Source organism: Sorex fumeus, unplaced genomic scaffold, assembly GCF_029834395.1.
Source record: "Sorex fumeus unplaced genomic scaffold, SorFum_2.1 ptg000042l, whole genome shotgun sequence".
In the NCBI taxonomy this organism is placed as follows: domain Eukaryota; kingdom Metazoa; phylum Chordata; class Mammalia; order Eulipotyphla; family Soricidae; genus Sorex; species Sorex fumeus.
In genome coordinates, this window is record NW_026606099.1 from 4176448 (window position 1) to 4204049 (window position 27602).

The following is a 27602-nucleotide window of genomic DNA, read 5'->3' on the forward strand; positions in this document are numbered from 1 at the left end:
GGGTGCAGGGTGAAAGACAGAGTTCAAGGACTGAGCACATGATTTGCATGAGGTGTGGGTTTGAGCCTAGGCACTGCAGATGGTCTTTTGTTAGGGGATATAGCAAGAATCCAGTTTTTTTTTTTTTTGATCACACTTGGCGATGCACAGGGGTGACTCCTGGCTCTGCACTCAGGTATCACTCCTGTTGGTGCTCAGGGGACCATATGGAATGCTGGGAATCAAACCTGGGTTGGCTGCATGCAAGGCAAATGCTCTACCTGCTGTGCCATCACTCCAGCCCCGCAAGAATCCAGCTGAATCAAAGGCAAAGGCTGCCACGGGGCACATTAAAATTCCAGAAACTAGCTGATTTTTTTTTTTTTTTGGCAACATAACTGATGAACAGGTAGTAGGGCAACAGAAGGAAAATCCAGGTCATCAACTTGGAAGCTATAGTTTTCTGTTAATGCATAATCAATTACCTCAGAGTCACTTCAAATAACATAAATGTATCATCTGTGTTTTATGTCAAGAGATCAATATAGACCTAGGTTCAAATCAAAGCACATTCAGAATATGCTTCCTTTTCATTCAGGTTCTGCTAAGATTCAGTCAGCTAGGACTATTTTTTTCTTTTTGCTTTTTGGGTCACACCCGTGATGCACAGGGGTTACTCCTAGCTCTGCACTCAGGAATTACCCCTGGCGGTGCTCAGTGGACCATATGGAATGCTGGGAATCGAACCTGCATCAGCCACGTGTAAGGCAAACTCCCTACCCAACTGTCCTATTGCTCCAGCCCCCAGCTAGGACCATCTTTAACAGAGACATCTCAGAACACTGAATTCTCATATTATTTCTCTCTGGAGACAGTTTGAAGATTTTCTGCTTTGAGATACTCAGTGAACTGGGTCAAAGGGCTGGAGCTCTGATCCAGACTGAATCACTTGGTCTCCCAACACCATGTAGAGCAACTCCAAATCATTGCCAAGGTGTGGCCAGAAAACAACAAAAAATTCATTCACATTAGATCGAGCTCATTTGGATGACCCAAAATATTCTTTCAATGTCTAAGTTCTTAACCACAACTCTAATCTCTTTAGCCACAAGACCAGGAGGACGTGAACATCTTGGGAGATAATTATTCTACACCCAGCAGTACTCAGGAGACCATACACACTGAATGGGGGGGGGGGGGTGCTGGAGCAATAGCACAACGGGTAAGGTGCTTGCTTTACATGCGGTCGCCCCGGGTTCAATTCCCAGCATCCCATATGGTCCCCTGAGCACCACCAGGAATAATTTCTGAGTGCATGAGCCAGGAGTAACCCCTGAGCATTGCTGGATGTGACCCAAAAAGAAAAAACAAAAACACTGACTGGGTAAGCCACATGCAAAGAGAATGCCTCAACCTCTAGACTATCGCCCCATCTTGCAGCATGTGTCTTAATTTTAATTTCAAATTTATCTTTATCATCTTTTTTGTGGGGCCATACCCAGTGATGCTCAGGGTTGATTCCTGGCTCTGTGTTCAAGAATCACTCCTAGAAGGCTTAGGGGGTCATATGCTGAGAATTGAACCCAGGACAGCTGCACGCCAAGCAAGTGCCCTACTCACTATACAATCACTCTGGCCCCATGAACTTCAATTAATGCCACCTTAGATTCATAATCAAAATGAATTTTATGATAATTTATCTCTACCATTACTTGAATATGTGTATTCCTAGCCCTAGAGAATCTGAAGATGATAATCAGACATTGTGACATTGTGAGGTCATGGGGTGGGTTAGATAGTGAGGTCTCAAAGTGAGATTAGGGGATGGAGAAAATGAAATTTGGAACAGGCTTTAATGCAGTCCCTTTCCATGTACCTCTACAGGATTTTGTTTTGGGGTTACACCTCAGGGGATACTCCTGGCAGTACTGGGGGAGACCATACTGGATGCTGGAGATTGAACCCAGGTCAGCTGTGTGCAAAACAAGCACCCTACCTGCTATACTATTGCTCTGGCCCCAACTTCTACAGGTTCTTATCTTCCAAACCAAAATCAAAACCAAAATAAATTTCTGAAAAGGCCAGGCTGTAAACCAGTATTAAAGCACTTGCCTTGAATTTGTGAAGCCCTGTGTCCAATCCCCAGCACCAAAGAAAACAAAAAAAGCAATGTTATTGCAAATGTATATCCTTCTTGGGAAAGAAATGTATCTAGCCTATTTTCCCATTCCAGAGACAGCTGTCTAAGGACCAAATATTCTTAAATACAAACATGCAAATAATTTACATTTTCATAACATTTAATATAAACTATATACAGTAACTTTTTCTTTTAATTATATCTTACATAAGATAGCCACTATGGATATGTTCAGAGATCAGAAACAAGTTGGATGGCTAAGTAGATGGCCCAGTCCTATGGGCTATTTTCTCAGAGGTTTTATAAGTCAGAGTTAATTTGAGGAAGGGAGTCCCAATTACCCAATTATGTGAGAAATAAGAAAAGGGTAATATGTAGTCCATTAGAAAGAGATGGCCATTCATTCAACATCCAAGGATACACAGTTCCCAACTAAACACCTTCATGGAGTCCTCCTTCAATTTTCCAAGTCTTGTAACAAAAACTTCTCTGTAGAGTTATCTTTGTCATGCCCAGAGTAAGAAGACACCCAAACCTTTAGACACTTTTGGTCCTCTTCCCCAAGATTTGATTTTATGTTTGCTAAAGTGTTCAGTAGCTCAGAAGAAACACATGGTCTGAGCTGTTGTCTAGTCAAGGGATCAGAAACCCTTGTTTAAAGAATGGGGCATTAATTTCCTTCAAAGCCAAATGGCCTCCCAAAACAAATTATCAGCTGACAGAAGTGGATTCTGGTTTTCCATTTGTGGTGACCACTCCACTTTGAGGCAATGGCACAGAGCCTTCCTCAGAACTCCGAGATCTACAGCCGTCTCCAGTCATGTGCACTGGGTCCTGGTAAAAGAAACAGAGGTACTATGGTTACAAAGTCATTGTTTGTGGTCTGAAGCATGAATCTGACTTATCAATGCCCACTTACAGAACAATAAGACAGCAGAAACAAATCAACTCTGGCTAGATGATGTGCTTAAAAAAATTTTAATGTCATTCATGAGGTTTTCCCAATGGGAGAAGGTATGGGTTGTTTCTTCCAAATGAAATAGCCATTCTTGGTGAGGTTCCAGAACAGCTAACAGATCACAGGAAGACAGTTCTTTGGGCCCTTGTTTGAAATCAACAGCTAGAGTGTAACTATTGATCTTCAGTCAGGGCCATTGATAACCTATCCAGCCAACCTCATAGTTAAAAATCTTCAGTCCTTGTCTTTATTCTACTATGAAACAATTCCAGGGCTTCCAGGGCTGACCTATTCTTTTTTAAAAAGGGAAAGCTTTAGCTATATTTCTTTGTATTAGTAATTCCTGATTAAATAAATATATGTCCTTTTTTTTTTTTTTGCACTTTGGATCATACCCGGTGATGCTCAGGGTTCAGGGGTTACTTCTGGTTCTGCACTCAGGAATTACTTCTGGTGGTATTTGGGGGACCATATGGGATGTGGGGGATCAAAAGTGGATTGGTCACCTGCAAGGCTAACGCCTGACACACTGTGCTGTTGCTCCAGCTCTATGTTCCGCTTTCTGACATACAGATGTTTCTGTTAATGGAACTATCTGAGAATTAAGGCAATGGTGTGAAAAAAGAAATTTCTTAGAAGTACCTTCCTTATAGTCACTGAGCCAAAGCCTTCTGGGACACCTTTAGTCTATTTGTGATGATACCCCCAACTCCCTGGGAGTATATGCTAGGCAGTGGGGAAGCCTCTGCCTGGCTGATCATTATATGAGGGAAGCCTGGCTAGGATTGTTTTGTTTCTTCACTTGCCAAAATATCCATTGGGGCTTCAGCAATTTCTTTGACTGAATGATCATCAAGGTTTAGTGAAGGATCAAATAGCAAGGGTGAAGGAGGACACTGCATGCCATCACCTACAACATCCAAGTCCTGGAAAAAGAAAAAAAGAAATCTATCAGCAACAGGAAGCTGAAGTTTCAGGAAACTTCAAAGCATGACTCTTTCCTTTACCTTTCACAATTAAAAGACAGAGGATGTCCCATTCTGAAACAAGGGATTTTTTTCTTGCTATCAAGCAGAGTACTATAATGGCTTTAAAAAGCATATTCTTTTTTTTTTTTTTTTTTGCTTTTTGGGTCACACCTGGTGATGCTCAGGGGTTACTCTGGCTTTGCGCTCAGGAATTACTCCTGGCAGTGCTCAGGGTACCATATGGGATGCTGGGAATCGAACCCGGGTTGGCCACGTGCAAGGCAAATGCCCTACCCGCTGTGCTATCACTCCAGTCCCAAAAAGCATATTCATTAAAAAAAAAAAATTTAATCACCATGGGAATACAAAATTACAAAGGTTTTTTTTTTTCTTTTTGGGTCACACCCAGTGATAATCAAGGATTATTCCTGGCTCTGCACTCAGAAATTACTCCTGGCGGTGCTCGGGGGGCCATATGGGATGCCAAGGATCAAACCCAGGTTGGCTGCGTGCAAGGCAAACACCCTACCAGCTGTGCTATTGCTCCGGCCCCAGAGATGTATAATGTTTGAGTACCCCTCCCTTCACCACTTTACTCCTCTCTACTAATGTCTCTAGTTTCCATCACTTTATGGCAGACACTTTTTTCCTTTTGGGTACTGTGGTCTGCAATACTGTTACTGAATGGATATCAAGAATAGCACCATATCGCTTTTCAGTACTCAGTTCTTGTCTGGAGTGATCACTTTTCACAATCATCATCATAGTGGTTTCTTCTCGGATTTAACCACCCTCCCCACATTGTAGCAAGCTTTCTAATAAGGACCAATTCTCCTGGTCTTCATTCCCATTGTCTTTGGGTATTGAGAGTCTCCTATGTTTCTACTAAAAAGCATACTTTTAAGTAGAAAAATAGAGGCAAAAGGACAATAGTGGTTACCAGAGGCCTGAACAGAGGGAGAAGTCAAGTCAGTTTCTGTTTAGGTTTTTGGGTCATACCTGGCAGTACTCAGTACTTGTATGTGTCAGGAACTGAATCACGATTGGCCACATGCAAAGCAAGCATCTTAAACCCCACACTATCTCTGTGTCTCTGGCTAATGGGAAAGTTCTGGATATAAGTAGTGGCGATTACTGCAGTTACTGCCAGAGTGCAGAGCCAGGAGTAACCCCTGTGCATTGCCGGGTGTGACCCAAAAAGCAAAAAACAAACAAACAAACAAACAAACAAAAAAACCACAACTATTTTGGAGCCCAAAATGTAACTCATTAGTAGAAGAAACATTTGCCTGCTTTCAACCCCTGACATCAAAATAAAGGATCAGCAGAAATACCTACCATACCAGGAATGATTCGACTTTTGAATATCAAGACACAACTATCTTTGCATCAAAGCAAAAACAGGTAAGTTAATACTTATCCAGAATGATAATTGTTGGGGACCAGAATCCAGAATGCTGGAGCCCCAAGATGGAGTGCTGCCCTACCTTGAAATAAGTGTTTTACATCTGTTTATATTTATGTTCAATTAAAGCATAAAGTTTATATATAACTAAACCTGTTCATATTTATATTTGACCAACACCCTTGGATATGAAGAAGACTAAGCCAACTAAAGAATGTTTGTAGTTCTCCTAATGTTTATTGACTCTAAGCAATAAATACAGCAAGCTGAGGGCAGTAGGACTCTCAGTCCATAGGATCATGCCAGTTCCCTGAAAGCATGCTTTTCCTCTCTTATTTCTTTCTCTTTAATTCATCCTTCTGTGCCTGTTTCAGGCTTGTTCACCTGGGGCACATAATAATCATTATGATATCCAGAATAAAAGCCGATTTTAATACCAAGCTTTCCATAAGTAAACTACCAAAAGCAATTGTTAATAACAAAACATAAAAGATTATATATAAACAGTGGCTGGAGTGATAGAACAGCAGGTAGGGCGTTTGCCTTGCATGCGGCCGACCCGGGTTCGATTCCCAGCATCCCATGTGGTCCCCTGAGCACCGCCAGGAGTAATTCCTGGTGCAGAGCCAGGAGTAACCCCTGTGCATCACCGGGTGTGACCCAAAAAGCAAAAAAAAAAAAAAAAAAAAAGATTATATATAAAATTTAAAAAGTATAAAAAGCTGATTAGTTTTATATCCCTAATAACAAAAAACATTGTGAAAACTCATTAGATTAAAATATAAGGTTTCTTTTCATACATTTTAAAAAAATATATTGAAATACATGTTTTCACTACATCACTGTCATCTTCTTGTTCATTGATTAATTGAGTGGGTGCCGGTAATGTCTCCATTGTCCCAGCCCTGAGATTTTAACAGCCTCTCCTTACTCGTCTTCCCCAACACTGCCATACTAGTAGGAGGCTCTGTCAGTGTCATGATAATGAGACCCGTTATTATTACTGTTTTTGGCATATTAGATATGCCACAGGTAGCTTGCTAGGCTCTGCCATGTGGGTGGGATACTCTTGGTAGCTTGCCAGGCTCTCCGAGGTGTGTGTGTGTGTGTGTAAATATATATATTTCCCTCTATTATTTGTTGCCTACAGTCAGAACTCCACCAAATATGGTGTGGTAATTATGGAAAATGGATAGGGAGTGTCTAAAGCAGCCGTGTGGTCCAGGAGTATGTTCACTCATATGTGAGGCTCGGCAGGAGTGTGTGGAAAGCGGCCTGGACTGTGGCAGCAGTTGGGTAGTGGAGGTCGGCTGCCGGGGCTGGGTCCCTTGGGGTGGGGAGGGCTCTCACCCCCCCCACCCCCCGGGGCCCTGAGTGAAAGCAGCCTGGTGCAGAGTCCAGGGTAAGGGTAATGAATTAATTTTTGTGGGGGAGGAGGTGGAGTGGACTATGGGGGAATATTTAAAGTGAAGGAATCTGGATAAAATTCTGCCCTAAAGAGAGTGCTATCCGGGGCTGGAGCAATAGCATAGCGGGTAGGGTGTTTGCCTTACACGCAGCCAATATGGCCGATCCAGGTTCGATTCCCAGCATCCCATATGGTCCCCTGAGCACCGCCAGGAGTAATTCCTGAGTGCATGAGCCAGGAGTAACCCCTGAGCATCGCCGGGTGTGACCCAAAAAGAAAAAAAAAAAAAAAGAGAGTGCTATCCGTTAACATACTTTCATACTACACTATGATTGGAAAGGTTTAAGACTGGAAAGTACATAACCACCAAGGTCCTTTTATGGTTCTCACTGTAGGAATTTTTGTGAAAGAAACTAAAAAGCAATTATAGGGGCCAGTGTTAGTACCGTGGGCAGGATGCTTGCCAGCAGTGGTTCAAAACAAAACAAAGCAATTAAGCAATTATGGTCTGGAATATAATTCAAGTGGCAGGGTGTGGAATTCACAGGACAGTCAGTTCAATCACTGGCACTCTATGCTCCCCTTCACCTGCCACCAACTTGTAGGAGTACTGCCTGGTAACCCGTAAGCACTGCAGAGTAAAGTCCCAGGTTCTTAGCACTACAACAGAGCGCATCACCCCTAGAAAGCAGGATAACAGAAATTATCTAGGCCATCTCAATAAGGTTTCTTCAGGATATCCATGGCTGTACCCAAAGATGTTTGAGGAGTCATGTGGTATCAAGGATTTGAACCTGGGCCAGCAGGATGCAAGGCAAGAACATAACCTGTGTACTATATGCCTGACCTTCTGTGCCCCTATTTTTTCTTTTTGGATCACACCCAGCGATGCACAGGGGTTACTCTTGGCTCTGAACTCAGGAATTATTCCTGGCAGTGCTGAGGGACCATATGGGATACTGGGAATTGAACCCAGGTTGGCTGCATGCAAGGCAAATGCCCTCCTCGCTGTGCTATTGCTCCAGTCCCCTATTAAAAATGTTTTATCAGTTAATTTTCTATTTGAATCTGTTAGTCAAAAACTGTTATGGTTGAAAGGCTAGAGAGGCAGTATGGAGGTTAAGGCACTTGCCTGGCATACAATCAATCTTGTTAAATCCCTTGGCATCACCTATGGCCTCCTGAGCACTGGACCCAGGAGCACCTGGAGCACTGCTGAGTGTAGTCCCACCCTCCCCTCAAAAAATGGTAATACTGGGGGGTCTAGAAGCTAGCACGTGGTCGGAGACACATACTCTGCATGCATTAACCCCTGGTTCAATCCCTAGCATTGCATGGCCTGCATTGCTGGGTATAACCTTAGAGGGTTCCAGTATCAGTAAATGTGGCACTAAAATCTCAGCAGTGCAGAGCTCAAGAATATCACATGAGCAGGCTCAAGCACCAAGGGCTTAAGCAGCAGGCTAGATATCATTAGGAGCAAAGCCCCCAATCCCACAAAAATGTTATGACTAGACCAGTGAGGTGGTTTAATTAAGAGTTTGTACCTTCTGGGGGTATGGTGCCGCCAGCAGGTCAATCTGTACCTGTGAGGCGAGTGCATCAGCAGCCTGATGGCGCCTTCAGACTTTCAGATACCCCCAAATTGCTGCTGTGCCTCTGGCCAAACCCCAACAATTTGGGGCAAAGTTTACCAAGAAAGTAAACGGCCAAAAGTTAGGTATGTGGGAGACACACCCACAAACCACCTCCGGTTCAGCTATATAATCGGAGGCAAGACCTCTCTGGTTCCTGATCAAACTGCTTAATGGCCATGATCCCAGAGACTCAGAAACAAATCTTGGAACCCAGAGGCTTTTGGCAGAAATGCGTCCAGTCCCCACAGTAGGTTACTGGTGCAGGGCCACCCCAGGTGGGAATAGGTTTTGTGCCTTGGCCTGCTCCCCCTGGTGGCCTGGTGGCCGCCATCCTTCAGAGGCCACTGGATTGTCAGGTTTGGGCCCCCAGTGATGGAGGTGGAGCCGGCCCTTTCCTCCATGTCCCAATGAGACCCTGAGTCACCACCCACGAATGGCCTCTCTGGCTCCTAATCAAGCTGCTTAACAGCCATGATCCCAGAGACTCAGAGACAAATCTCGAAACCCAGCAGCTTTTGACAAAAATGCGTCCAGACCCTGCAGTAGGTTACTGTCACCGGGCCACCTGGGGGGGGGGGGGGTTGGGGGGGGAAGGGTGCTGTCCCTCCGCCTGCTCCCCTGTGGCGGCCACTCCTCCAGAGGCCATTGGACAGTCAGGTTTGGGCCCGCAGTGATGAGACATGTGGGGCCTCATGGGATGGGGGTGGAGCTGGCCCTTTCCTCCCCACCCCAATGAGACCCCGAGTCGCCAGCCATGAATGGCCTCTCTGGCCCTGATCAAGCTGCTTAATGGCCATGATCTCAGAGACTCAGGAACAAATCTCGGAACCCAGCAGGCTTTGGCAGAAATCCCTCCAGATTTAATTGTTAAAATTTCAGAATTTCAAAATCGTGTGGCCACTGCTACAGCCATGTGACAGCAGAGTTATGAACAGCCGCCAAACACTGCCAGGTGTGGCTCCAAATAAAACTTCTGGGGAGATAGTATAGGGATTAAGGTACTTATCCTGCATCATGTGGCCAACCACAGTTGAATTCCAAGCACTACATACACTTCCCAAACATTGCCAGGGTCACTGCTGAGCAGTCAGGAGTAGCCCCTCAACATTGCCGTGTATGGCCCCAAACCCACCCCACCTGGGGGAACAGACGGTTGGACACACACAAATACACACATGAAAATTTATACTGACCCTAAATGAACATGTCAATACATAAATACAGTCATACATACGTTATAATATCAAAAACATCATTAACCCTCAGAGCCACAGGAAGATCAACCTATTCTCACCGATACCACGAAAGGCCTTGCTACGGCAGAGCTTCTCTAACTTACATCGCTGAACTCCAGAGGTAAACTCTCAGTGGGCTGAAGCTCAGCAGCACTCAAGTACAGGTCCATGGGGCCGGCGTCCAGATCGTCTGGCACGGACAGTACCTGCTCGGGCTTATACATCTGAGGGGGCAACTGGAAATGCAGTGGACAGCAAGGATCCTCAGAGAGGCTCACAGGAACTGGTTTGTTGCAGGGAACCTCTTCAGATCCCTGGCAGCATTTGAAGAGAACCTGATTCGTATCCTGACAAATATCTGTAGAAATATGGTTAAGGAAAATAAAGTATCTATAAAAGGTGTAACGTAGGACAAGTTATCTGCCATGTGAAACTCAAGTTCTACTCAAGTTCTGGACTCAAGAAGTGGCTACAATTGATAGAAAACCAAATGTTGTTATTAATTCTAAAGTTATTCCTAACTATTAGATGCTACTTACTAGCATAACTCTAGTCCTACCAGTAATTTAAAACCAGTTCCCAATCTCTTCATAATTCTAGTCATTTATACCAGAAGATACCCATCTTGTTCTCCTTATGAGGATCACGCACAAAACATGACAAACATGCTAAGCAAACTGCAAAAAAAAATCATCCTAGGAACTGACACCTATTCTTAGGAAACAAGTCATGATGGAAATAAATAGCTGATGGAGAGGCATATTTTCCAATCCCGTCCAGAGTCAGTGTTATTTCTCCTCTGCTAAGGAGGCAGAAAGCTTACAAAAACCTGTGAAATTTATGAGGTAATGCAGGTGTACTGTCATGGTCCCAAAGAGAAAGAACAGACAGACAGCACAGATGAAGAGTACTTTCTCAAGGAAAGAAAGTACTCCAGGACGGCTACAGAAACTTTTAACAACTTCTGTTATGAGTGGCACTGTAGTACTGTCCTCCCGTTGTTCATTATTTTGCTTGAGCGGTAACGTCTCCATTGAGACTTGTTACTGTTTTTGACAGAACGAGTAAGTCATGGGTAGCTTGTCAGGCTTTGCTGTGCGGGTGGGATACTCTAGGTAGCTTGCCGGGCTCTCTGAGAGGGGCGGAGGAATCGAACCCGGGTCGGCCTCGTTCAAGGCAAATACCCTACCCACTGTGCTATCGCTCTGTCCCCTGTTAAGGGTAGAAGCAGAAAAACGCTGTATTTTGGAATAGGCAAAGAAAGTCTACCACAGAATAAACCAAATTAATCATGGATAAAAAAAGAATTCCAATTTAAATTACCGTGCAAAATACAATTAAGTGTTATCATTTCTTGAAATTATAACTACATGGTTATTTTCCTGATGGGAATATATATATATATATATATCAAATTTGAACTCATTTTTAAGTCAGAAAGCATACTTTCCTATAAATTAAATCCAGAAACAAAGAATTATGAGTAAATTTTTTTTTTTTTTTGCTCTTTGGGTCACACCTGGAGATGCTTAGGAGTTACTCAGGAATTGGCTCATGGTGGTGATATGGGTCCATATGGGATGCCCAGAATTAAACTTGGGTAGGCCATGCGCAAAGGCAGCTTTTCTATCCTTTCTTAGAAACTGCTGCACTCTACAGGATTTCACAATCTTGGCTTTATTAACACCAGCACCGTCTGCATTGAGATGTAAGTAAGCAAATGTCTTCCACACTGCCCCAACTTCGGGCATACGCTCTAAAGGAGCAATAGTTCAAATCAAAGAACTATTTATCAAATGAAAACAAATGGTCAAACAAGCATAAATCTAAAGAAAACAATCAGATATGCAGCCTCTATGTGCAAGAAAGTCATCAGTCTCTAATGTGCCACATAAAGTCAAATCTCAATTAAATTATTAATATTTTAAATAATAATCCAGATTGAAGAGCGTGCTTTGCAGATAGGAAGCCAGATTTGATCCCTTGAACTGCATGGTCTCCTGAGCACCACAGAAATGACTCCAAAGTTGGGTGTGGCCCCCAAACAAAGGCAATTAATTTATTAAATTAAATGGCTTTTTAAAAAACTTTTTTCATGGAATCCCAAGTCGTCCACAAATCTGTTATTTAATATAACAATATCCTGGAGGGACAGGGAGGGGGAGTGAACCTCTACTCCCATTACCTTCCACGCCCTTTCCTTTCAGATGGGGACAACAAAGACAAACAGAAGGGAGTAGCTGACCTACAACTAGAGCCTGGGTCCTTCACTTTCAGTGCAGTGCTGTCTCCATTAGACCAAAGAGTTAACAGGTCATGAATGGCATCCTTCTCTGGGATAAGGACTTAAGGAAGGGTAAGTGACTTTGGCAACTATGGAGGGGAACAGAAAAGAGCATTAAAGAAAAAAATTTTTTTTTCTAATATAAATACTTCAACTTTGCTTTTTAAATGTATTAATATTCTAATGAGTTTTTTTTGATATACTAAGTCCATAATATCTATATTGAGGTTTGCCTTATAAATACAAATATTTTATTGAAAACCTAAAAAAAAAAAAAAATCAGAGGAAAAAGACATTCACACCCCCAACACCTAAAATCAGTCAGTCACATCTGCTACAATACTTCCCAGTATTTAGAGTTTCATGCAATCTTATGATTTTTATTTTTCATTTTCCCATGTCATTTTAGAACTAAATTTGTTTTAATCTTTTTAAGTGTATAATGTCTGAAGATTTCCCAAATTATGTTGTGTAATTTTCGTCTCTACTTCCCATCTCTAAATTTCCATTATTTATTTATTTTTAAAATTTTTATTAGTGAAACACCATGAGGTACAGTTGTAGATTTACAAATTTTTGTGCTTGGGTTTCAATTGTACAATGATCAAATACCTTATTAGATGTTTACTGGCAAACAAAATCCCACTTCAGGGGTGGGTTTTAAGCTATGCGCCCAACAGTACTTAAGAGGTTCTCTTGGCAGTGCTTGAGGAGACTGGGAATCAAATCCGGGCTTCCCACTTTCAAAAATGTACTCAACCTACTGCATACTATGACCAAATTAAATTAAAAAATCATCTTTCCATTCAAAATACTAATAAATGATTCTCCTCTATTAAATGAACTGATTTTAGCCAGGAAGATGGCTCAGTAGGCTGGAGCACCTGCTTTAAATGGGAGAGCCAAATTCAATCCCTAGCACCTCATGATCCTCACCAGCAGTTCCAGGAGCAACTTGCAAGCACTGAGCCAACGGCAGGTTCAGAGAAACACTGGATGTGTGGCTAAAAATAAATAAATAACTCAAAACATTTAAAAAAATAAATAAATAAAAAAGCAGCATTTTATTTTCAGTAGCTTTATCTCAGGCAAACACAGGTAGTACAGCAGACAGGGCATTTGCCTTGCACGTAGCCGTCCAGAGTTCAATCCCTGGCAATCCAGATGGTCCCCCAAACTCCACCAGGAGTTATCCCAAATGCAAAGCTAGGAATAAGCCATGAGCAACATCAGGTGTGGCCCAAACAGACAAAAAAAGCAAGGAGCTGTACCTCTTGAAAAGGCAAACGAAATTTAGTCTTTTATTATAAAGATAATAAAGATATCACATTTAAGTACTTTTGCTACACAAGTAACTATCAATGTCCCTATTAAAGAAATAAAGATATCCTCTCATGATCCAGTAAACAAGTTTTATGGCCTAATTAATAAACGTAATCCCACAGTCAAAAGATGCTATAATTCAAAAGTCAATTCATTGATGGTGTGGGGAATCATGCCATACTTACCAATTTTAATGAAGTTTAAAATATACAATTAAATTTGTATTTTGATTACATTAAAAAGGCAGGTAGGGCATTTGCCTTACACGCGGCCCACTCGGCCGACCCGAGTTCGATTCCTCCGCCCCTCTCGGAGACCCGGCAAGCTACCGAGAGTATCTTGCCCGCATGGCAAAGCCTGGCAAGCTACCCGTGATGTATTCAATATGCCAAACACAGTCACAACAAGTCTCACGATGGAGACGTTACTGGGTCCGCTCAAACAAATCGATGAACAACAGGAGGACAGTGTGATTCAAAGAAAGACAATAATTCAGAATCATCCTATTCTTTCGGGATGGAAACCCCGTAGAGTAATTTTTGTAATGATGATATTTAATAAGCATTATAATTCTAATGAACAAGATAAATCAGGGTTTCTGTTTTGAAATTTCACTACTTACTACAAAATCCACACCTATCTCTAATCACTCAGGTATTTCTTTCTAACAAGCTGATCATTGTATTTCCAAAATTCTGAAACAGGCAATAAGATAATTCTTTATTCTTGGAGGGAAGCGGGCACACCCAGCAATGTTTAGGGCTTAATCCTGGTAGGTTGGGGGACCACATGGGATACTGGGGATTGAACTTAAGTTGCCTATATGCAAGGCAAGTGTACTATCTCTCCTGGCCCAAGAGAAACAATGCTTTAGGTTCCTGCTTGAAACCAACAGCTTTAGCAGACGATTTAGGAACAAAGGAAAACAAAGACCTTTAATTAGCAAACTACCAGACTCCTTGAGTCTGTTACTGTAAAACCAAATTAAACAAAGTAAAAAGATACGGGTAAGGCAGTGTCTGGTCATTGGAAGAGACTGATTGGAACAACGAACATCATCCACAAAGGCCAAGCACCTCTGACTGGAACGAGTGGTATGGGCCTAAAAAGGAAAAATTAGGTAAGTGAAAGCAAATCAACAAAAGAATGTAACAAAACGCAGTTATGAGAACACTTAGGTGTGACATTTAAGACTTTCTTAAGGCTATGCAAAGGGAAAACAGATGTTCAAACATAAAGTTAATTCTTAAACAGTTTTGTACTATTTGACTTTGAGAATTATAATCATGTATGTGGAGCCTCAACAAACAAAAGATAAAAACAGAATTTCTCTTATTGAATCAGGGATGAAGAACTTGAGAAACAAAGTGAAGATTATTTAACTGTTTCCTGTAAATCCTACATCCTGATATTCATCGATCCCATAGTTCTGTCAATCTCCCCACCTTCTAAAACATTTCTCTAAGCATCTAAGTCTTGAGGTAAAGAATTTCTGAACTAAACCAATCAGAAATCAATAGACTCTCCTTACTGTGCACATGAGAATAGAGGCACAGGGAAGTCATCAATGAGGTTAAACTGTCAGTTATCAAAACTGTTAGAAGGGGGCCAGAAGATTTTACAATTGAATAGGGTGCTTGCCTTGCACACAGCTAATCATGGTTCTATGCCCAGAACCAACAGGAGTGATCCCTGAATGCAGAGCCAGGAGTAAGCCCTGAGCATAACTGGGTGTGGCCCCAAAGCAAAACAAAACAAAAACTGATAAGGTAAAGAAGCCTAGCATTCATGTCTCAAAATTTCCAGATAAATATTCTAATATCTTTCTGGTTTTGTTTCTGGGTCATACCCAGCTTTCTGCTCAGGATCACTCAGGAGAACCATAGATATACCAGATCTGACTCAGGGTCAGCTGCAAGCAAGACAAGTACTTAATGCCAGTATCATCTATTTCTCAGGCCCTAAAATAAATTATTTTCAATATATCCCATGACCAGTAAATTAGATTCAAAACCAACAAGATATTTTAGAAGTTTATCTTTTTGTAAATTTAAAACAAGCATATATAGCATATATACGTACTTCAGGAGTATACATAGAAATTACCTGCTGGGAAGCACCATCTGTGGCCAGCATTCTGCGTTCCTTCAGTTGCCTATGTAATAAAGCTTCTGCTCCATAGCGCTGACGATAACGTCGAAGACACTTGAGTTGCTTCAGGTTCTCTCGTTCTTTGGCCAAAAGTCCTTCTGGGCCAGTCAGAAGACTACTACCTGGAGAGTGCAATAGTCAAGATGTTACTTGCTGGCACAAGGGAGATAATTTAAAGTACTAGACCCATGTTTTGCACAAAGGAGGCTGAGTTCAGTATCTTTGCACCATTCCCCAGCATCATACCAGACGTAGCCTCAAAACAAAAAAAATAAAGGAAAGTTACCTTCAAGGATAATTCTCCCAAGTAACAAACAGAAATGTTTGATATTTATCATCCCAAGAATTAACACAGAAATAAATCTAATTTCTTCCAAATCTACATACTGAATTCAAATCTTGTTGGTACTAGCATTAAACTTGCCTAGAGCTTCATGTTCTACTTTGCGATTATGTAGGTAACGTCGCTTCTTCTCCTTGAGCAGATGCTGAAGTCGTTTAAACTGGTCAATGTATAAGGACTGCAAACGAATAAGCTTCTCCCGCATAATCAGGGCCACTTCTTCTGCTGTGTAGACACCTGCATGTCTACAACAAAACAGCTCAGTGAAGCATAAACAAAGCACATTAGGGACGAAAAACAATATAGCGGGCATGTGCTTGCCTTGCATGCGACCAATCCTGGCTGGATTCCTACTACTACATATGGTCCCTCATGTCTTACCAGGAGTTATCCGAGCACAGAGTCAGGAATAAGCCTGAACACAGGTGGGTGTGGCTCAAGACTAAACCAAAACCAAAAAAGTGCACACTAATAGACCCAAGCCTAAAGGAAAAAAGGATAGAAGTCACTCTTTTTCTATTTGAAAACAGTCAGTACAGATACTATCAACTCATTAAACAATGTTTTCACAATTATAACCATTTAAGTCATTAAAAAAACAAAATGATGGGGCCGGCAGATAGTCTTCTATGCAGTTAACCCAAGCTCAATTCCCAGGACTTTATATGGTCCTCTCAGCACTGCAGGATATGGCCTAAATACCCAAGAAAAAAATCTTTAAAATGAACACTAATATATGTATAAATCACATAATATGAAAGGGAGAAAATTTTATTAATTCCCCCAGTTTTTTGTACTGCTTGAAGAGTTACAGTGAAATCTTTTACTGAGTTCTAGTCTCAATCCATTTAATGCACCCCCTCATCCCCCCCAATCACTTATCCATCAGAGCAGTTCAAACACCAAGATAATAAAGCAGAATGTATCTTAATGTTTTAATTAAAACAATAATCACAAAACTTTTTTCTTTTTAGCCTTTGGGCCACACTGGCAGTGCTTAGGGGTTCCTTCTGGTGGTACTCAGGGGACCATATGGGGTGCCAAGGATTAAACCGGGTCAACCATATTGTAAGGCTAACATCCAGGGTCAGGAAAACAGCACAAAAGGCAAGAATTGCAAGTTGTATATTGGAGGCAATTGCTAGCAACTCATGTCTGGTCCCCACCAAACACCAGGTGGGGTCCCCAAACAAAACATTATCCTTGCTGGAGATCTAACTCAATAGCAGAACATGTACCTAATAAGATGGAACTCTGGATCCAAACACTGCACCAAAAATATTTTAATAAAAATAAGTACAATAGAATTACACAGATAGTATAGCAGATAGGATCCTTGGCTTGGACTCGGCCAACATGAATTTCATCCCTGGCATTCCATATCGTCTCCCAAGCATGGCCAGCAGTAATTTCTGAATGCAGAACCAGGAGTAACCAACCAGAGCACTGCCGGGTATGACTACTACCCACCGCCTCCCCCCCAAAAAACAAATGGAACTTGCCTAGCATGCAGGAGGCCTATAGTGAGCCTCCTGGCACCACATCTATAGCAAGCCACCTGAGCACCACTGAGAATACACCCACCAAAACTAAATACAACAAATATCTACCCTATATTGAAAATGCTATGGGCACTCAAACTCTGGCCACAACATGTTAGTCACTGCCCACAACTCCTTTTCTTGACAATATTCTCAAAATATCAAGGCTCAGATTATGTCTTAAATTGCCGAAGATATAGATTTATATTGGCTGTATTAATACTTATCACCAATTCTTGGGACAGAGCGACAGTTCAGTGAGTAGAGCATTTGCCTTGCACACAGCTGACCTAAATTCAATCCTCAGAATCCCACATGGTCCCCCACCAGGGGGACCTCCGCCCTCACCTCGCCCTGCCAGTCCATCTCCAACAAAAAGTAAATGAAATACACACAATAATTTGCTTTAGGATTGAAACAAAGTAATCTGTCAAAAAATGTTCTTCAGAGGCCGGGAGACCACAGTATACGAATAAAGCATTTGCTTGTTAAGCAGCGTCACTGGGGTTTGATCATCATACACAGTCATATAAATATCACCAAGGATCACTGAGCACTTCCAGGCTAAGTAAGTACATGCTTTGTATGCCAGAGGCATGGATTTGATCCCTACAAGGAATGATTTCTCAATCACTGGGCATGTGTGATCCAAAAAGAAGCTATAACTAGGGGCTGGAGCGATAGTACAGCAGGTAGGACGTTTGCCCTGCACGCAGCTGACCCAGGTTCAATTCCCAGCATCTCATATGGTCCCGTGAGCACCGCCAGGAGTAATTCCTAAGTGTAAAGTCAGGAGTAACCCCTGAGCATTGCCGGGTGTGACCCAAAATGCACTGTCCTCCTATTTTTTTTTTAAATAGATTATTCATCTATTTGCTTGAGCAGGCCCAGTAATGTCTCCATTGTTAGACTTGTTGTTACTGTGTTTGGCATATTAAATATGTCATGGTAGCTTGCCAGGCTTTGCCATGCAGGTGAGATACTCTCGGTAGCTTGCCAGGTTCTCCGAGAGGGGCGGGGAAAAAAAAAAGCTGTAACTATATGTAAAAAATAAACAGCTACAAAATTTTCTTAAGTAAAAATAAGAAATCAAGAACCCAAATATGGCGCATATGCTGCTGGAGCCCATATGTGCCAAACTTGTGCTACTTGTACCCAGGTGGCAGAGCACATGTGGTACGTGTATGTGCACGAGCCCATCAGTCCTATACTAGCACCACTGAGAAATAAAAAGGTGGGGGGCCCAAAGGATAACCCAATGATTTGCATGCAGGAGGCCCAGATTTGATCCCTGATTGCTGCATGCTCTCCCCAAAGTACTTTGCCAGCAAGAGCCCCTAAGCAATACTGGGTGTGGCCCCCAAACAAATAAAAAACTATAAAATTACAGGTGTGACAAAATCTCAAACTAGAAGAAACATGAAATGTTTTAAAATGATCTAATGTCTAACAAGATAATGTTTCTTCCTCAGGAAAATTGGCTATGACCATAACCGTAACCCTACTATATCAACTAAATATATATATTTATACATTATATAAATATATATTTATATTCTGATATATAAATATCAACTAAAAAATAAATTTCAATTTATTCTGTCAGAGATAGTTTGTTTTTAATTTTCAATTTTTTGGTTTTTTTTAAATTGGGCCACAGAGTAAAAAGTCCTGGTGTGACTCCATAAAAACTCCAGCCCCAATTTTTGTTGGTTTCTGAGCCACACTCAACAGTGCTAGGATTCAATCAAATCTAGGAGTCCTGCAAGCAAAGCATACATTCCAGTCCTTTGATCTATCTCTCTAATTCTTTAAATATAAACTCTAACTAAAACTTGACAAGTGTTAAATATTGCTGCAAGCAAGCTATTAAACATTCATTGTATCACTGTCATCCCATTGTTCAACAATTTGCTCGAGCGGGTGCCAATAATGTCTCCATCATCCCTGTCACATGCTAGTGTAGCCTGATGGCGTATTAGGGGCTCTTTCATGGTCAGGGGAATGAGGACATCACTGTCACTGTTTTTGGCATATCAAGTAGGATACGGGGAGCTTACCAGGCTCTGCTGCATGGGAGACATACTCTCGGTAGCTGGCCGGGCTGAGTGGAGATTCATTAAGATACATACAAAATACTCAAATTTTAAAAAATTTTGGCCAACCTTTTTTTTTTTTTTGCTTTTTGGGTCACACCCGGCGATTCACAGGGGTTACTCCTGGCTCTGCACTCAGGAATCACTCCTGGCGGTGCTCAGGGGACCATATGGGATGCTGGAAATCGAACCTGGGTCGGCTGCGTGCAAGGCAAAGGCCCTAATTGCTGTGCTATCTCTCCAGCCCCCCAACTTCTTTTTTTGGGGGGGGAGGTGGAGGGTTTGGGGCCATACCTGGAGATGCTCAGGGATCACTCCTGGTAAACTCAGAGGACCACTGGGATTTTCAGGGATCAAAGCTGGACATTACTTTTTACAAAATAAATAGCTACTTTGAAGCAACTATATTGGGCTGGAGCGATAGCACAGCAGGTAGGGCGTTCGCCTTACAAGCGGCCAACATGGCCGACCCGAGTTCGATTCCTCCGCCCCTCTCGGAGAGCCCGGCAAGCTACCGAGAGTATTTGATATGCCAGACACAGTAACAACAAAGTCTCCAATGGAGACGTTACTGGGCCCGCTCGAGCAAATCGACGATCAACGGGAGGGCCTTTTACTTTTACTTAATTCTTATGATATAATCTCTAATGATATAAAGTCACACAGAGTCCATTCTAAAATAAAAATTTATAAACGCTAAATTGTTAGATAAATTGTTAGATAATTTAAAAAATTTAGGGATGACAAAAACATGGAAGTCCAAAATAAAAATTCTTAATTAGGGGCGCAGCAATAATACAGTGGATGGGATATAAGTCAACCCAATTTCTTTTTTTTTTTTCCCACAGTGAATAATGTGCTTTTCTTTTCTTTTTTTTAATTTATTGAATCACCATGAGAACAGTCACAAAGCCTTTCACTTCAAGTCTCAGTTGGTCATACAATGATCAAACACCCATTCCTTCACCAGTGCACATTTTCCACCAAGAACCCCAGTATGCCCCCCACCCACCCACCCCCTGCCTGTGTGGCAGATTTCCACTTTACTCTCTCTCTCTCTACGCTGATCACATTCAATATTACGACAAAAAACCCAACATTGTTATTTGAAATTTTCCCCAACATTCAGACCTGCCACAAAAACATCATTAGATAATTTGTCTTCTATTGCTGATTATTAAGAGCATATGATGTCGTGTGGCCACAATAGCGGCCACCCGAATTTGGATTTCTGATATTTTAGTAATAAACCTAGAGGGATTACTGCCGGAAGCCCCTGGGTTCCGAGATTGGTATGTGTGCCTCTGGGTTCATGGTCGGTCAGAAGCCAGAGGAGGCATTTGAGGGTGGCAACCCGGAGCATTGTCATGGCAGGGAGCAGGGCCGATCACACCCCACATCCCATAAAGCCCCACGTGCCTCGTCAATGCAGTCACATACCTGGCCGTTCATTAGGCTCTAAAAGATGCAGGCCACCATGCCGCCACCAGAAAGGGGGACCGTTCCCCCTCCCATTTCGGTTGGGCATTATATTTTGCTCAGATTTTTCCATCACCATTCAAGCCTAAGTCAAGCCAATTTCAATCTGCAGCATCATGTTTGGTCCCCCAAGCACCACCAGGAGTAATTCCTGAGTGCAGAGACAGGAGTAACAACCCCTGAGAATCACTGAGTGTGACCCCAAAACAAACAAACAAACAAAAAAAACCAAATTCTCAGTGTGCTAGAAAGAGCTCAATATACTGGGACCTGGCACTGTGTGGTCCCCTGAGCTTGAGGTTAGAGGACTGATTAATGTAACTCAAACACACACAAAAAAACTGGTATTTTGATTTGTGCAGTCAAATATTACCGTAAAAATAACATGTGTTGGGGCTGGAGTGATAGCACAGTGGGTAGGACGTTTGCCTTGCACACAGCCGACCAGGGTTCGTTTCCCAGCATCCCATATGGTCCCCTGAGCACCGCCAGGAGTGATTCCTAAGTGCAAAGCCAGGAATACCTCTGAGCATCGCCAGGTGTGACTCAAAAAGGAGAAAAAAAAAAGTGTTTCCTAAACAAGTTTCTGGACTTAAGCTAAATACTTACTGTACCAAAGTCACCCTACAGAACATCTGCCTTCTTTAAGGCAGCACATCTGGCGTCAGAACTGCCAAGTCTGGCACTGTAGCACTGCACTGTCCTCCTGTTGTTCATCAATTTGCTCAGCGGGCCCAGTAACATTGTAAGACTTGTTGTTACTGTGTTTGGCATATCAAATATGTCACAGGTAGCTTGCCAGGCTTTGCTGTGAGGGCAAGATACTCTCAGTAGCTAGCCGGGCTCTTCGAGAGGGCAGGAAGAATTGAACTCAGGTCGGCTGAGTTGGCAAGGTTGGCCGCATGCAAGGCAAACGCCCTACACGCTGTGCTATTGTGAAACCAGAAAATGGGCAGGATGGTAGACACTGCCCAGGCTGTGCCCTGTTTTGCCTGAAGGCAAAGAACCTTCACCAGAAACTGTCCAGCAGCTAGCTCCCCAGGAGGGGACTATTTGGCCACTCTGGGCCCAGCCATCTGTCCCCCACCTGTCCCAGCTCTCCTGTCCTATAAAAAGCCTCTTCTTGAGTTGGAAGCAACTGCCAGCTTCCAAGCCGTCCTTCTGGCCCTGCCTCCAAGTCCCCCATGAACTGGCCCTCTGGCTATAGACCTGGACCTCTAGGTCACATGCTGGTGGCGTCCAGGGAGTCTGTGACAGACCAGGCTGCAAACCAGACACATACCCCCGAGCAGCTGGGGTGCATCCCCCCTCCCTGCCCGGCTCTGTCTCTGGGGTTGGCCAAAACCCTTCAGCGTTTGACTCTAAGCCTGCAGTAAGAGGATTATTTGAATCATTTGAAAACAGTCTTAAATCCAGGCACCCTCGAATGCCCTTTCTGCCTGGTTTCAACACAAGCACAGTCCCCTGGAAGGGGGGGGGGGGGCATCTCCTGGGTCCCTGAAGAGTGTGCGCCCCAGATGCAAGGTGAGTTTCAGAGAAGTCACCAAGGGATGGAGAGTTGGTACCACGATATGGCGCCAGCCGGTTGGCGCAGTACAACTCGCAGCTGACCCGAGTTCCATCCCCGGCACCTCAGATGGTTCCCAGAGCACCTCCAGGAGTGATCCCTGAGCACAGAGCCTGGAGTAAGTCCTGAGCACCCCTGGGGGTGCCCCCCCCAATAAACTAAACCAAACAACTCAAAGAAATCGCTGGGTATAACTTCTTTTTTTTTTTTTTTTGCTTTTTGGGTCACACCTGGCGGTGCTCAGGGGTTACTCCTGGCTCTGCACTCAGGAGTTACTCCTGGCGGTGCTCGGGGGGACCATATGGGATGCTGGGAATCGAACCCGGGTCGGCCGTGTGCAAGGCAAATGCCCTACCCACTGTGCTATCACTCCAGCCCCGGGTATAACTTCTTATCCACACACTCCGGGCTTCCCAAGCAAGTCAGATCCAAGCCACCTCCACTGCCTGGTGTCACTCCAGAGCATTCGGGCAGATTTTGTTGTCCAGAAGATTAGCAATGCTCTGAGAGAGTTTGTCAAGGACCAAGAGGATCAGAGGCAATGCTTTGGGCTTACTCCTTCCTGGCTCTGCACTCAGGGATCACTCCTGGAGGGCTTGGGTGACCATATGGGATACAGGGGATCAAACTCTCTCAGCCAGCGCAAGTGGCCTATCCACTATACTCTCTCTGCCTCCCCACTACCCCACCAAAACGTAATGTAAACCCAAACCACGAGATAAAGAAGCATGAGTCTGTGTGGTAGCAATGTTCTAGAACTCCCAAGGTAATCAATCACAGGTTAAGTGAAGAACAGAACCTTACTTAGTAAGATAAAATTAGGCCAATTACTCACTTCTGGGTTTCTAAATTTTTCTCTTTCTTAGGCATGAAACCAAAGGAAATGGTTGCATACCTTTTGATTTTTCTTTTGAAAGTCCATAAAACATTAACTTTGCAAAAAAGTTTTACTTAGAGTGATAATACAGCGGGTAGGGCGTTGGCCTTGCTTGCAGCTGACCCGGGTTCGATCCCTGGCATCCCATATGGTCCCCCAAGCACCGTCAGGAGTAATTCCTGAATGCAGAGCCAGGAGTTAACCCTGAGCATCACTGGGTGTGACCCAAAAGAACAAAAAAAAAAAGTTTTACTTAAATACAATTATTTTTCCAGAATTAAACCCAAGAACATACTCATCCATTTTCTCTTCTCTATTCTAAGATTTCCCAAAGCCCTCCCAGCCCTATGTCCAGGAAACTTCCTACTTTCTTCCCTGTACTTCTCATGTATAGAATGTCCAAGATTAATTTTTGTAAGGGAGAAGCTGCTGCAGGCCAAACCTGGTAGGCCCTATCTTTAGGGTCAAATTACTGGAACCTTTTCAGAATGAGGCAAGTTGAGTTTCTGCCCTCTTGGAGGGTCTAGCACTCTACCTACCTATACCCACTTTAGCTGGCATTTAAACTGTCCAGTTCCAGACCCCAAGACCAGCTGCGCAGAACCAGGTAGGCCTGGGGCATCAAGGTGCTGAATCTTCCTAGCGACAAGCTGCTGGAATGATATCTCTAAAGTTCACAGTGTGGACTGTCCAGCAGGAACACAGAAAATTAGATGGGATAGTTGTATAGAAGACCAGTATGATCAATTTGTGAAAACAATAGCATGGAAGACTTAACTAACACTCGGCAAATCCTAACACCATTGAGATAAAAGCTGAAATAAGCAATATAAAGAAAATTATTTTGTGCCTGTTAATGGGGCAGGCTGGGGGGTAGGTAGGTAAATTGAAACACTGGTGGAGGAAACATCACATTGGTGGTGGGATTGGGGTTGGAATGCTGAATACCTGAAACGATGTATTATGAACAACTTTGTAAATTCGTGTTTAAGTAACACTTCAAATGGGAAAAATAGAACAAACAGCAAAAAATCCCCCTGCAACCCATAAAAAACATCAACTCCTGCCTTGAAGCAAGATGTAATAAACCATGATAACACTTTAATACATCAAAGACTGTCAGTAAGATGGCTCAAAGGATTAGAATGCATGGTTAGCATGAAGGAGCCTCAAATTCAATGTCCGGTACTGCATGGTCCCTGGAGTGCTTGAGCACAGATCTCTAAGATGTCCCTGAGCATAATCGGTATGGCTAAATAAATAAAAAGCTTGTTATGGGTCACAGTGACATGCTATTTTCAACACTTCGAGGTTAATAGCTAGCAGTATGTAGCACTCTGTTGCCACAGAGTAATTACAAAAATACTTAAAGGTCTTAAACGGAGTTACAACTTACTTTAGGGGATCTTCTTGATCACTGTCTATGCTATCAGCTTCACTGTCAGGATCACCTCTCCACGTCTGATCCACAGTAATGGGTTCCTGCTCCCCATCACTCCAGCTATCTTCATCTGAGGCAAGGGAGAAGAACGCCAGTAAGACTTTCCACCTCTGTAACCCCACCAACACTCAAAGCTCAGTTACTTACTATGTCAACCCAAATCTTAAAATTTAAATTAGGAAAATGTTAACACAGTTGATTACTCAAAAATTATATCCTCAAAAGAAAAGCTACCTCAAAATAACTGCTTACCTTAACAATATAAATATAAAACAATTAAAAAATAAGCCCAATAGTTATATACTTTCACTCTGAACCTGGAGACCTGTAACTCCTGGAGATCTCACCAAACTGTCAAAAAGTACTGTATTATCAAATGCATTCATCTTTAATGTTTAAATAATTTTTTCTTTTAACTTTCTTCCTCCTCCTTTCATTCTAAAGCAGAAGACCCTTACCCAAAATTCGGCTTGCTTCACTACGACTACTTTCTGGAGTCTGAGACCCCAGCTCTGTCTTCGCATATGAACTCAGCTGGCACAAGAGTGTTTCACCCATGGGCCCGGGATTAGTCTTCTTCATCTGAGCATGAAGTGCCAAGGCATTCCTGCGAGCATGTTCAGCGCAGAAGGACACCCTAAGGAGACAAATGTTAACATCTTTTATTCAGACAGCTCCAAGAATCCAAGAGTTTTAAGTTACTAATCTCTAGATCATTTTAAAGAAATTAAAATGAGCTGTGGAGAGTACAACAGATAAGGCACCTGGACCCGAAGCCAATCCCTGACACTCAGTATAATTCTCTGAGTCCCACCAGGTGTGATCCTTGAATGCAGAGCAGCCAGGAGTAAGCCAGAAACAGACAGACAGAAAACGAACAAAAACGGACTTTTCATCTTGCAAATAAGAAAGGCTACTGAGGCAGAGTAATTCAACTGGGCCAAAGTCAATTTAGTGCTGCTAAAAGGAAATGCAGGCATACGCGGCACCCACCGAACCACTCCAATTAAAATGCTGACATCATCATCTCACAACAAATCACAGCAATTCTCTTGCATTCCTCAAAACTGGTTCTAGGAAGCAGCTACATCTGACTTTATTATCAACACACTTTAGGCAATACATGCAAGAGAGAATGTTACGCAGAACTAGCCATGCTGTTTTACATAGAAAATTACAAAGCCTTGCCCCCCCCAACATATACACATATATAATTCTGTGTATTAAACAAGCTGCGGAATGGCAAAAAAATGAAGAGCCCCAGATCACAGGGCTAAGCATAATTAGAATATTCTTTTAACAGGTATGAGATCCAAAGAAACGAAAAAAAAAAAAAAAAAACGCGGCCCAAGGGGGCTGGAGAGAGCGCACAGCGGATAGGGCGTTTGCCTCGCAGGAGGCCGACCCGGGTTCGATTCCCAGCATCCCATGTGCTCCCCTGAGCACTGCCAGGAGTAAGGCCCGAGTGCAGAGCCAGGAGGAACCCCCGCGGCCCAAGACGGAAGCCTCCCAGGTGTTCTTTCCGTTAACTTTGCAAAGATGAGCCCAAGCCCGCGCCCCCAGCCCCGTTTCACGGGACGCCGCCAAGAGCCCCGCCAAGACCATTCTCGCCCCGGACCCTCGCCGACGACACCCAGACCCACATGCGTGCACACATACGCGCCCATACCCATCTTTCTTCTCGGGCTTCGGGGCGGCACTGGGGCATCTTTTCCCGTTCTTCGTCGATATGTAACTGCACTGCTTGAAGGGCGCATTCCGGTCTTCGAGGATGTGCTTAAGGCAAAACTCCTGCCCCTCCAGGCGAGGCTGCGAGCATGGGCGATGGGCGAACGAGCAGGACAGCGGCTCCTGGGACCTGGGCACTGGGGTGATCCTGCCCCGATTGGTCGGCAAGACGTGGATCCGGATCCTGTTCATACCAAAACCTACGAGGGTCGCACAGAGACGGAACGCGCTCCTTACCCCGCTCGGAAACGCCCGCCCCAGCACGTCCGGGCGCTCCTCGGCCGCGTCCGCGACTCTCCCCGCGGTTCGAATCGCCCCCCCGCCCCCGCCACGTCCCGAGTGTCTCCCGGGCTCGCAGGGCCGCGGCGCCGGCGGGGGACGCCAGCGCCCGCCACGCCGCAGCCCGCCTCCCTGCACGCCGCCTTTGTCCCGGCCCGCCTCAGACCTCACAGCCGGGCCCCGCCAGTCCTCGGCGGCCCGTGCAAGCGCCATTTTGTCCTGAGTCTCCGAGGACCGGAAAAGCTGCCACCTAAGGAACATATCGGACGAGAGCGCCCCCGACGCCAGCGGAGGCCGCGCGGCGGTTTCCACAGGGAGGCAGGAAGGGCGGAGCAGCAGCCCAACTGCAAAGGCGAAGAGCGAGCGCCGCAGCCATCTTACCTCCGCCGCTAAGCCGCGTCGCTTGCCCTCTGGCTGCTCCGGACTCAACCCCGCAGCTTGCTGAGGCCGCGACCGCTGATTGGATGCGGCGCCCACGACGCTAGCTCGCCATTGGCCGTGGGGCGGCCGGCAACCAATCCGGACCGGAGGGGGGCGGGGCCCTGCGAAAGTGCGGGCGGGGCGACTGGGAGCTCGGGGCGGGGCGCGGGAGGGAGCCCGGCTGGCGGCGGCTCCGCGCGCTCGCGGGTGAGGCGCTGAGGCGCTGAGGCGGCTGAGGCGGCGTGTCCGTCTCTCAGAGTGACTCATTTTCTGGCCGCCGCTACCTCCGCACCCCTACGCAGCGGGTCCTTAGGGATAAGTCCGGGATTCACGGTCCCGTTGG

At 44.1% G+C, this 27602-nt stretch overlaps 1 protein-coding gene and 1 non-coding gene across 3 annotated transcripts; both read right to left on the reverse strand.

Moving 5' to 3' along the window:
• Nucleotides 1–2237: 2237 nt before the first annotated feature.
• KANSL2 (KAT8 regulatory NSL complex subunit 2) lies at nt 2238–27275 on the reverse strand. Of its 2 annotated transcripts, none has more exons than XM_056120129.1 (10): nt 27221–27275; nt 26502–26760; nt 25291–25469; nt 24788–24902; nt 15909–16076; nt 15444–15606; nt 14343–14439; nt 9835–10088; nt 3884–4003; nt 2238–2953 (listed from the first exon to the last, which is right to left on the reverse strand). In XM_056120129.1, the coding sequence occupies exons 2-10, from the start codon at nt 26750–26752 to the stop codon at nt 2831–2833; spliced, it is 1470 nt and encodes a 489-aa protein (XP_055976104.1). In that variant the 5' UTR covers nt 26753–26760; nt 27221–27275; the 3' UTR covers nt 2238–2830. The 2 variants fall into 2 exon arrangements, with proteins under 2 accessions (XP_055976104.1, XP_055976103.1); XM_056120128.1 differs by lacking the exon at nt 27221–27275 and adding an exon at nt 27006–27143.
• On the reverse strand, nt 3139–3274 carry LOC130029388 (small nucleolar RNA SNORA2/SNORA34 family). The gene has a single exon (XR_008793339.1). It is a non-coding gene; the product is annotated as a small nucleolar RNA SNORA2/SNORA34 family (small nucleolar RNA).
• Nucleotides 27276–27602: the final 327 nt, after the last annotated feature.

Bases quoted from the DNA above. Each gene is read 5' to 3' on its own strand.
- KANSL2 (XM_056120129.1), bottom strand. From the start codon at position 26,752: ATGAACAGGATCCGGATCCACGTCTTGCCGACCAATCGGGGCAGGATC. The intron at 25,470-26,501 runs GTATGGGCGCGT...TTGTCTCCTTAG, and splicing joins AAGCCCGAGAAGAAAGATGG to GGTGTCCTTCTGCGCTGAAC. The intron at 16,077-24,787 runs GTAAGTTGTAAC...GTTTTGTTGTAG, and splicing joins GATCAAGAAGATCCCCTAAA to ACATGCAGGTGTCTACACAG.